Source organism: Protopterus annectens, chromosome 2.part0 (assembly GCF_019279795.1).
Source record: "Protopterus annectens isolate FY-2018-M chromosome 2.part0, PAN1.0, whole genome shotgun sequence".
Classification (NCBI taxonomy): domain Eukaryota; kingdom Metazoa; phylum Chordata; order Ceratodontiformes; family Protopteridae; genus Protopterus; species Protopterus annectens.
In genome coordinates, this window is record NC_056728.1 from 16,720,904 (window position 1) to 16,733,427 (window position 12,524).

The following is a 12,524-nucleotide window of genomic DNA, read 5'->3' on the forward strand; positions in this document are numbered from 1 at the left end:
ATGATAAGACCTGCAAACTCCTCAATCAATTAAAAGAAGGGGAGATAATGAGGATGCAGACAACAAAAGGTTTTGATCAGATTGGATGTGTGAAATGTTTGTGTCAAGAGTCAAGATCGTACATCGTGGAATCACAGGGAATGAAATTTCGGTGGAATCAGAAGCATTTACTACCGATGTCCCAGCCAGTGTTACAGCATCTTGCCTGTAATAAAGACTCCAATTCTCAGAGTGACTTATCCAACGTTCCAGCACCACAGGACATTCTAGCAGATATCCCTGTTCCTGAAAATATCCCCAAGAGTCCTAAAGCAGAACATTGACCAGGGACTGTCCCCGTTGCTAAACCCAGTCCTAACTATTAAATTATAAGATCAGGTCACATTTCCAGACCTAGTTCTAGATACACGGCAACCTGGAAATCAATGTTGTTTATTATTGTCTGTATAACTTGCATGCCTATTCGAATGTCATTGTCAGTGCAAGACTGCTCAGTAAAGAGGGTGGATGGATGTAGATCAGAGTGTGTTATACACCTTTAAGAAGCTTTTCAGTCAGCAGGCACATGCATATAAGTACTGAGCACGTGCAAGCAAGAGTGCCATTTTGTAATGAGCAGCCGAGGTGTAAGCATGCGTGTACTAGTCATTCAGTTAGTTAGTTCATTTAAGTTTAATGTTACTGTTCTCCATCCTGATGTGTTTTTGAGTAATAAACTGCTGAATACCTAGCCTCATTGTCTTAATGAACATACACAAGACGAGCAACAGTACCTTTCATGACATTACAAGCTAAACACTTAAAGTAATAGGTTCCCTACATTTAAATTAAGAGAAGCGAGACAGCTGCAAAGAGTTTTAGGAACAAAGGCTATGCAAATAGCACAGGAGGTATCATAGGATCATAGATAAGTACTACGTTAACTGCCCTTGTAGGCCATTTTAAGCCTAGCAAATTACTCCATGTAAGAATTGAACCCTGTACCTTGTGTCTAAAGGTAAACAACTTAATCATTATAACAACCTCCCTCCCACCTAGGCCTACCAAGTGGCAGATGAGAATTTCACCACTAAACCACCAATGCAAAGAAGATCATGCCCAAACAGGGATTTGAATGCTGGACCCTCAGATTAAGAGTCAGATGCTCTACAGACAGAGATAACCAGGTATGGTCATGGCTAGGACCTAAACAAAAAAAGGCACAGATCATGGGAAACTTATGTAGAATTTGCCTTCCACACTGACACTTGCCCTTCCTAGATGACGTAACCTCAGCAAAGAACAGTAGCACAAAAATTAAAGAAAAAAAAAAAAACAACAACGGAGCACTTATCTGACTTAGAATCGGCAACTTAGGTATTGAGGAAACGACCAGAGAAGGTGATCAGACTGGCAGTAGAAAAGTTCTCAGGATGGTATGTGCCAACATCTACTTTACAACCAACGCCACTTTATGGCCAATGTTGGACAGGGACCTATGCGTAATGTCACATGTACCTCACACTAGCTTTAGACTTTTGAATATCAGCCAGATGTTTGGGACAGCCAGCGGCGGACTTCCTCATGTTATGAATACTGCAACATATGAATAGAAGGACATCAATCATGACCCAGAGGGAAGCAACATGTAAAAAAATAACACTGTTGTTGGTGGGTCTTGTTGCAGAAAAAAGCATCTGACAGGGCAAGCTGGGATTTATGAGTAGTGCAAGGGAAGCATTTACATTCTGTGATACAACAATAAGGTTAATTAGAAGGACATATGAAGGATCAGAGGCAAGAATTAAAGTGGGAGGGTTACTCTCTGATACCGTGTTTCAACAGAGGAACCAGGCAGGAATGTTCTCTTTCAACTTTATTTGCTTTATATTTAAAGCAACTGGCAAAGAAAATAAGGGACTCAGAAATTTAAGAACATAAATTGATATGGTAATAAAGAAAAGTTGGCTTTATTTGCAAATTATATCATTTTGTACCTGATAAATCCAGAGAAGGACATCTCAGTCTTGTGGAATATTTTGAGACAGTTTGAAATTTTTTTGGATTTAATGAAGATAAAACAAGGCTATAACTGTAAATTATGTAAAAGTATATGAATTGGTTAGCAATACCCACATTTATGAGAACACGATAAGATGAAATATTTAGGAGTATGAATTAAAAAGGTTTCTGTTATGGCAGCTAATTATATGTAGAAAGAGACTAAACAAAAGATAATACAAAAACTGAGAAACTAGAAACTATTGTTTATGGATCTGGATAGTAAAATAAAAACAGTGAAAATGTTTTTGGCCCTTAATTGTATATATAGGGCAGGCATATTTTTATCAGTCAGAGGAGAAGTTGTGGTCAATAATTAATAAAGAGTTAGAGGAATTTATCGGAAAGAGGAAGAGGCAAGGGTTAAGTGGGAATGAAGTGATCCTTCCTATAGAACAAGGTGGTTTAGTATTACCTGATACAAAGGTGTATTTTTGCAGCTACATACTTAAGGCTCATATACCTAATACAAGCAGAAAATTATAAGTGGAATGGGATGATGATGATGATGATGAAGGGGGGTATTCAAGAAATAAAGAGAGAGTGGATTTTGGATGCAGATCCTTAAGGAGAATAACAACAGCCATACAAAACAGTATATTCATAAAGTAGCAGAAAGTATACTAAGAACTATGAGCCAACATGAGCATTCAGAAATTAGTTTTTGCCAACAGGATAACTGCAAGTAAGGGTATACAGAAAAGGCAAGAGGGGGGCTGGAATTTACTGAAGAAAACTTGCAAAGCAACCAAAGTATTGGGAGCAAATAATTAGAGAGGGAAAGGTAAGAGAGTGGGATGAGGCCAAGAATTCATTTGGACTGCAGGCTACAGACTGCCTTCCCTACCAGAGATTTACATCAGAGTACAGGCAAACAGACAGGGACAGGGGTATCTTAAGGGAGAGACCTGCTCTGGTAGAGTTCTTGGCCAAATCTAGAACACAACCTACTGTTAAAAAATGGATAATTAGTATGGCATATAAAATACTGTATAACTACAAGAGTCACTCAGAGGAGGTTAGAAAAGATTGTGAAGAGAGACTTCTTACGCAATTTACAGGGACAGACAACAAGTATTAGGCAAAATCAGGCAGCTGACAGCTATGTCTGGACACACTTTATATGGTTAATGAGAACTGAGTGACATTACTCCTGACAGGCCAGCACTGATAAATTTCAAATGAATTTCTGCAGTTAAAAAATTATGAAACAAAAAAAGCCAAGTGGAAAGCACAGTAACATACACCAATAACCATAGAAATACTGTGCTAAAGTCAAGTCCAAACATTCAGAAACAAAGTAAAATCCTTTAACACAATCATCATTAAGCAGTTTCATCCTTAGAGCTGTTAGGACTTTGTCAGAACTGTCATGAAATTTGCATTCCACCAAAAAATAACAGTTGTGATAAAACTCATGTGACAATGCGTAAACAATTGTTTGTCTATATATGTCAAAACAATAAATAGATAAAGGAAGTGAATGCTATAAAAGTAAAATTAGCTGAATAGTATGCTTTTTGTCGTGTACAGGATTAAAAGTTATAATTCTGCAGCTCTCATGTATTCACATCAATATATTACCATAAAGTTCTGGGGAAACCAGTGTCTAAGTTTAGCTATCAAGTTAGTCCCTTGTTCTCTGTCTTGGTTTTCCAGGGACTGTCTGTCATATTTATGGGAACACTGTCCAATACAAAAAAACTTAAAACCTGAGGTCCTGCATATAAAGGAATGCTTGTAAAATACATTTGTATCTTTTTTTGACAGCACTGTCATGCATGTGTTTATAAATGCACCTCCATAGTGCTCTTTCAGTTTTTCCTATATAAAGAGAGGTGCATATATATATATGTACATAGATAGATAAATACAGACATTTATAAAAGCCAGTACTTCCACAATTAAAATGCTTACTAGATGTGTGAGTTTTGTTATGGACAGTAATAGTAATTTTGCTGCCTTGAAAACTATACTTGTACTGGTGGCAAAACCTACACTGATATGTTCCTGCTTTCTGCTAGTCATGATGATGGTTTCCATTCCTACTTCAAACTTTTCTTTAAAGTTTTTGCCTCTTGTGTATACTGCAAGTGGCTGATCACACAAATGTCCTGCCACTTATGAAAACAAGAAAAATATGTTCCAGTTTTTATTCAAAACCCATTTTATCCCTCCAGATTCATTGTTGTATTTTAATGTCATTGTATTCTGATAGTTTGCAGCCACAGTCTTCTTAGGAACAGCACTTTCCTTCACTTGTCCCAACACTGGTATATATTTTGAGACCCAAGCATTTGTCTTTGCACCTTTGATGGTTTCTAAAAGGTTTGCAGGTTAAACAGTCTAAAAACATAACATATGGGTTACTGCTTTCTTTGACAAATGTGTCATAATAATGTTACGTCAGTCTCATTCACAAATAATTATACAAATGCATCCGACAGCTGCACACATGCACAAAAGCCAATCACAACTTTATTTGATGTTACCTTTTTAATAGAAAGATCACATTGTTTGAGCTTGTAGTAACTTAGTTGTAAGAATATGTCCATCACACTTACCTGTGTTTGTGTACAATAGCGTTAAAAGCTAGCCCATCCCTCCAACTGGTCGTGAAGTTGTGAACATTGACATTTGGATATCTAAAAACAAATGGAAAACCAGTCAACCCTTTGCAGAAGATGGGATGTCACCTTTACAGGATAAAATTCATATTCTGATTAGATCTGCCACACATTATTCTGACACTTGGCTAAAAAGTAGTGCAGGGTATTGATCTCTTAACCAGGTAAGTAAATGAGTGAAAGCTAGAGACTTTTTTCAGCTGTAATCCAGGCCTGTACTGTGCAGCAGAGGCAGTGCAAAAATCAACATATAAACTGAGAAGAAGGCTGTATGCATAACATATAACATCACCATACCGTGTAACATATAACTTCACTGTAGAGAATATGTATGAAAAGAGTTATAAATCTGCTTAAGCTACCTGCCTGAAGCAGCTCCAAAACACAAACTAAAAAACACAGCTTTCTAGCTCAACTCTTTTCCCAATGGGTTAAATACTCTGTAGTCATCCCCTGCTCAACAGACTCGCCCACCAAAATACCTTATGAGAGAGTTATAAATCTGCTTAAGCTACCTGCCTGAAGCAGCTCCAAAAAACAAACTAAAAAGCACAGCTTTCTAGCTCAGCTGTAGGTGTTCCTTCTGCTGTAATTTATCCACACTTTAAATCTGTTTTTAAAACTATCTGCTTTTAAAAAAGTGAACTGCTCCACAGCATTTATAGCATTTACTGTCTGTTTTTTTCCTTGTCTCTGTAATACAACAAAAAAATCTCTTGTTTTCCCGCCTTACTGAACTAGAGTAGTCCAGTTTCAGAGTTGCTGATCCCTGGGCTTTGTTTTTAGTTCCTGTTACTGATCCATTGCCTTATTAGGGAGGAGGGAAGTTTCTTTGCTTACCAGTGGGAGTGGGAAGCACTGAGCAGCCTTTCTGTCCGATTTGGTGAAGTTTCAGCCAGAAACTAGTAGTCCATTGGTCGTTTTGGGCCAATTCCTAGCTCCTTTCAGCCCCCTGCTATAAAACACGCTAAACACGCGTTTTCCAGCTTGTACCAACTCAGCACAGATCCTCGTGGTGGCCTGCAGAGTGATCCAAGCAGCAGAGAGCTAAAAGAGTGACTTTCTACCAGATATAAGTATTTTTGTGGCTTTCCCACTGTTATTTAAGCTAGCGACTGCATTTCGCCTGTTTTACTGCTACTTTAAGTGATTTCTGCATTTTACACTGTTTATTGCACTTTAAGTTACTAATTGTTGCAAATTGTTTCTGTAGGCTACACACTAAAGTGCGCTAGCCGATTTACAGCATTTATAGCATTTACTGTCTGTTTTTTCCTTGTCTCTGTAATAAAACAAAAAAAATCTCTTGTTTTCCTGCCTTACTGAACTAGAGTAGTCCAGTTTCAGAGTTGCTGACTCCTGGGCTTTGTTTTTAGTTCCTGTTACTGATTCATTGCCTTATTAGGGAGGAGGGAAGTTTCTTTGCTTACCAGTGGGAGTGGGAAGCACTGAGCAGCCTTTCTGTCCGATTTGGTGAAGTTTCAGCCAGAAACTAGTAGTCCATTGGTTGTTTTGGGCCAATTCCTAGCTCCTTTCAGCCCCTGCTATAAAACACGCTAAACACGCGTTTTCCAGCTTGTACCAACTCAGCACAGATCCTCGTGGTGGCCTGCAGAGTGATCCAAGCAGCAGAGAGCTAAAAGAGTGACTTTCTACCAGATATAAGTATTTTTGTGGCTTTCCCACTGTTATTTAAGCTAGCAACTGCATTTCGCCTGTTTTATTGCTACTTTAAGTGATTTCTGCATTTTACACTGTTTATTGCACTTTAAGTTACTAATTGTTGCAAATTGTTTCTGTAGGCTACACACTAAAGTGCGCTAGCCGATTTACAGCAATTACTGTCTGTTTTTCCTTGTCTCTGTAATAAAACAAAAAAATCTCTTGTTTTCCGCCTTACTGAACTAGAGTAGTCCAGTTTCAGAGTTGCTGATCCCTGGGCTTTGTTTTTAGTTCCTGTTACTGATCCATTGCCTTATTAGGAAGGAGGGAAGTTTCTTTGCTTACCAGTGGGAGTGGGAAGCACTGAGCTGCCTTTTGTCTGATTTGGTGAAGTTTCAGCCAGAAACTAGTAGTCCATTGGTCGTTTTGGGCCAATTCCTAGCTCCCTTCAGCCCCTGCTATAAAACACGCTTAAACGCGTAAAGCTGATTTAGCATGAGTTACCACTGTTGCACACAAGAGCAGCGGTTAAACAAGGTTAAACTATTTGGGCCATCTAAATTCCACTCTTCCAATTTTCCCTTAAAACTACCTTCCTCGAGCTGTACTGCTGATCTAACCAGCATATCCTATAACTGAAAAGTTCATCTCTACTTGATTCCCAAGTAGACTATTCTCTATCTGTAAAGCCTAGCACTTACTCCTACAGTACTTGCACCTTGATAAAGCACTCTTATTATAGATAGTACCCCACCAGCCTAAAACCCACTTCCCCCCGAGTCCTTTGAAAGTCTCTTTATCTACTACTTCTAGTATGTCGAGGGATCAGTTGCTAGTGTCCTCTCCAGCTCAACTGGTGAACCTGGGAATATTGAGGCAATGTTACAACTGCCTCATGTACACAGACAATCCTCTCCTTCTCCCACAAAACACAAATACATGCGAGAGATGCAACTATACGGCCAAACTGGAGGCTGAGCTCTCTCAACATAGGACTGGCAAGACCAGACAGGAGGAGAAGGTAACCACACACAATACATACCCAGTCACACATGGTACCATCACAACTTCAAATCATACACATACTCACACAAAGACATACTCGGAGGCTCTGATCAAAAATTTACCAAAACAGCAGAGGCCACCAAAGCAGACACCCAAACAACTACCACCTCACGACCCAACACATGCAACACATAGACCACACAGTCAGAGTGTCAAACAGTCACAGCCCTTAAGGCCAAACAAAATGCCAGACACACTTGTCATTGGTGATTCCATAGTCAGACACACTGACGTCCCCCTCACCAGACTGAGTAAAGAGAAGGTCACAGTAAGCTGCCTGTCAGGCGCTAGAATCCGCCACATAACGCAAGCACTCAGGTCTCTCAACAGCAGGTACAAGTGCGACTCAGTCATTGTCCACGCTGGTGTCAACGACCTGAGGCGCACCTCCTTGGACTACATGAAAAGGGACATCGAGGAGCTCTCTGATTATGTAGCCCAGGCAGGTATGACCCTGACCTTGAGCAGTATCCTACCTTCACCTAGAATGATGCCACAATACAGTGATAAGATGATCAGCTTTAATAATTGGCTTAAATTCTGGTGTCATTCAAAGGGGATCCAATGTCTGTCTGCCTGGTATGACATGCTGGACAAGCCACGCTGCTTCAAGGGACGGCTTGCACCTGTCACCCTGGGCTTCCGGATATTGGCAAAGGCTCTTGCCACCCCATAGTGCCTTTTTAGGCAAGGCTCAAATTCTAAACCTACCACCCTAGAACACCAAAAGGAAAAAACTAAGGGTAATGCTGCTCAATGCCAGAAGTCTCAATCTCAAGATGCACGCACTCGAGGCCCTTCTCAATATGGAGAACATCGATGTCTGTGCTGTGACAGAAACCTGGTTCAAGGCTCCTGAGAGCACCCCAGCACTAACAGGTTTCACCTCATATCATGCGTCCGCCCCAAAATCCGGACAACACCAAGAAAGGAGGGGTGTCCATATTCATAAAGGACACCCACACCTCAAGGTTGGTGGCAACGCATGATGCATCGGAGACCATCCAGGTGCAATTAACCATAGGCAAGACTGCTCTGCAATTTGTAGCATGTTACAGGCCACCCTCTCAAACCCAGGAACCTCACATGGCCTTCCTGAAAACATTGGAGGGTATAAATGTATCTCCAAACACCATCATACTAGGTGACTTTAACTACCCTAATATAGACTGGGAACACTACTCAAGCCCGAACACTCTAACCCAAAGATTCCTGGAGTTCATAAACTCAAATGCCATGGAACAACTAGTCACCATCCCCACAAGAGGAGAAAACATACTTGATCTCATCATCACGAACATGGGATCAAAATGTTCAACACCGAAGTATACCCTCACTGGTGAGAACAGATCATAAACTAATCTCGCTGGAGGTCCTCATCCCGCCCCCACCTGAAACAAAAAGACCACAGTGAAAAACTTCTCAAAAGCCGATTTCACACTTCTAAAACTAGTGTGGTCTCCTTTAAGGCCCCTGAGCCAGTGGTAAACATTACTCAAACCGCTGAATCACTTACAAATGCCTTCTACCAGCACCTACAGGACTGCATGGATCAGGCAATCCCAAACAAAACTAAGACTCTCTGTACCAAAGGCAAGCGTCCAGTCTGGTGGACCCCAGCCATAAACAAGCTCTACAACAAAAGGAGGAAGCTACTACAAGATAGAGCAAAATCCTTGTAAGGTAAGACACCTTTGATCATTATAAGTAAAAACTAAGAGCTCTCATAAAATCATCCAAGGCAAATTTTGAGAGAAAAATCGCCAAGGACTCTAAAGAGAATCATAAGGCCTTCTTTAGCTATGTTAGAAACCTAGGAGGAAACTCCCAGATATGCTCAGAATTAGTTCAAAATGATGTGAAAATTACTGAACCTACACACATTGCCAACATACTGGCTGACAGGTTCAGTGCAAACTTCTCCCCTCCCCAAAAGGAGAGATATCTATTCCAGAGGATTGTAGCCCCCAAACATCTCCAACGCCCAGGTGAGAACTGCCCTCACTAAGGCAAAAACACAGCATCCATGGGACCGGATGGTGTCCCGGCTGTGTGCTTCATGAACTCAATGAGGAATTAAACCCACAGTTAGGACAGCTGTTTAATCTTAGCCTCACCTCAGGATACGTCCAAGGAGTGGCGACGGCGACTGTGGTCCCACTTCATAAGGGCGGTGCCTCCACAGACCCTGGAAATTACCGCCCCATTAGCTTGACAAGCCTTATCTGCAAAGCCATGGAGAGGATCATAATGGAACTCATAAATAAAGACATAGGGAACTTGCAGACTTTGGATCCAACTCAGTTTGGCTTTGTCAAAGGCAGATCCTGCCTCTTAAACTTGGTTGACTTTTTCGAGACAGTCACCAAGGCCATTGATGAGGAAAGGCAGTCCATACAGCCTACCTCGACCTGGCAAAGGCCTTCACACAATACCCCACTCAGGTATCATCGAAAAACTCATCAGCTTGAATGTAAACCCATACATCACAAGATGGGTTGCAAACTGGCTAAGTGACAGAACCCACAGGGTCAGAGTTGCTGGAGCCATGTCAGACTCAAAGCCTGTCACAAGTGGTGTCCCACAGGGCTCAGTCCTGGGTCCACTCTTGTTCGGCATCTATTTTTCTGAAGTACAAGCAAACACAGGAGGGTTATGGCTGACAAAGTTTGCAGATGACTGCAAACTGGGCGCCATATTCGAAAACACATCTGACACAGATATCCTCCAGAAGGGCCTCACAGAAATGGATAACTGGTGCCAGAGCCATGGCCTGAAGTTAAACGCCAAAAAATGCATAGTCATACCCTTTGGGAAAAACAAGGCTACCCCTAGCTACCATATAGGTGGCAATCCACTGAGCACAGAAAAAGTCATCAGAGATCTGGGGACCCAGGTTGACAGTAGCCTTCGCTTTGACACTCATGTTGCTAAAGTAGTTAGGAAAACCTTCTATATCACCCACCTGATCATGAAGGGATTCACATCTAGATCAAGGAGGTCATCGTCCCCTGTACTCATCACTTATTAGACCTATGATTGAGTACAATGCCCGCTCGGAATGTATCTGACCAGACACCTGCTGCAGCTTGAAAGGCCCCAAAAGTTCCTCACCAAAAGGATAAAGGGTCTCAAAATATGTCTTATGCTGCCCGACTGAAAGAACTCCAGCTCTATTCAGTCTCATACCGCTTGCTCAGAGGTGACCTGTGCCTGACATATAAGGCCATGTCAAACCCAGATTTGATGAATATGCTTCACCTCAAAAATCTAGATCCCTCAGAACCACAAGGGCGGAGACTTAAACCTTGACACGGTTATAAATAGAACGTGCTGGAGGGACAGATTCATCACCCAGAGACTCCCTATGCTGTGGAACAAAATCCCGGTACATGTGAGGCAGAGCACCTCTCTGGTCTTGTTCAAGAGGAATCTTGACCAATGGATGGGAGATTGCAGATATACCCCAGGGATTACTTCAGCGTCACTGCTTGACAGAGGCACAGCAAAATGATAGGCATAGTTTTTATTCAAACTAAAGGGGTGGCGAAAGCCACATAACTATGGGCTAGGCTTATAAATGCCCTTGGGCAGATAGCCTAGTATGAACCTATGAACCTATGAACCTATGAACCTATAGGGCAGGTGAGGTTTTCTGGCTGTAGTAACTTACTTTGGCCACCAGGATGCAGCACAATGCCAGCAGTCTACCATATTCCTTGCTGTTTTAACTAACAATAGTACCAATAACTTTTAGTTTAATGTTATTTTACCTCTCAATAGTTCCAGTATATGTAGGTTTAATGTTGCCAGCCACACTCTAGAGTGTTATTTAACCCCTAATACATATTCTGTACCATATGTCTCCTGTTTTTAAATTTATATCTGCAACATTTCCATCTCTGGCTTGCTCTCTTTTTACCTCTTCAGCTCTGACTTTCACAGTTGCTTCCTTTCTAATTGTTATTTTCAGTGCTCTTTCACACTGCTGACCTGACCCTGTCAGTACTGGTTCCAACCAGCTAGGCCACTGTGATATCCATCTCCAGTCTCTCTCCAACCCCTCCCCCAGTTTCTTTCACTTTCTTTTCTTTCCAACCCCTCCCCCAGACTCTTTAACTTTGCCTTCCTTCCTGTAGTACCATCTTTACCTCTCTGAAAGTACAGTTTTGTACCTACCATAAATGTAGATGTTCGAGTGCTAATACAGCTGCAGTAATCACAGATGGGTTTTCAGCCGTCAGGCGGTCCCTCGGTCGGCCGAATTCCAAAGTCTTGGTCCGGCGTCGGTTGTTGTCGCTTACTCTTCTGACGTCAGGAAGGCCAGAGTATATAAGACACAGCCGACGCCATGTTCTTCAGTCTTTCTTGCCCCAGATGTCAGGTGCCCCCAAAAGGAAGGCAATACATAAGTAAAGCTAATCCACAAATGCAAGCAAATAAAACATAGCAGGATAACCCAGTCAGGAGGTATGAAGAGGTTTTTAGGCCCCATGGCCTTACCAAGAGGGGAAGGAGGGAGGGAAACCTGTACTGCAGCTGTATTAGCACTCGAACATCTACATTTATGGTAGGTATAAAACTGTACTATGTTCATCGTGCACACAGCTGCAGTAATCACAGATGGGTAGAGTCCCAAAGCTATGCATAGGGTGGTAGGTACTATGAGGAACTGGGTTGAGCCAGAATGCCCTGCAAAACAGCAGTGGCAAAGCCTGCTCTTGTTCTGGAATATAAAGGCAGATGGTAGTGTTTTGTGAAGGTATGTACAGAACTCCAAGTGGCTGCCTCCAAGATATCCTTAGTAGGCACACCTCTGAGGAAGGCTGTAGAGGTGGCTGTGGCCCTGGTGGAGTGAGATCTGATACCAGTAGGGACAGGTTTCCCATGAAAGGAGTAACAAAAACGTATGCAGTGGCCAATCCATTTGGAAATGGTCTGTTTGGTAACTGGTTTCCCTGGAGCCCCTACAGCATAGGACACAAAAAGTTGGTCTGATTTCCTGAAGGACTTTGTTCTGTCCAAATAGTAACGTAGCTGCCTATGGATGTCTAAAGAGTGAAGCAGCCTTTCCCCTTTGTTTTGATGGTTAGGATAAAAGGTAGGAAGGTGTATGGTTTGGTTTAAGGC

General features: G+C 41.8%; 1 protein-coding gene across 2 annotated transcripts in view; it reads right to left on the minus strand.

Moving 5' to 3' along the window:
* LOC122792927 (spectrin beta chain, non-erythrocytic 1-like) overlaps positions 1-12,524 on the minus strand; it is a 1,986,067-nt gene that overhangs the window by 686,499 nt on the left and 1,287,044 nt on the right. For both annotated transcript variants that reach the window (XM_044060498.1, XM_044060499.1), the window contains one exon: positions 4,605-4,685. In XM_044060498.1, coding sequence (XP_043916433.1) covers positions 4,605-4,685 — 81 coding nt within the window. The remainder of the gene's footprint in view (positions 1-4,604; positions 4,686-12,524) is intronic.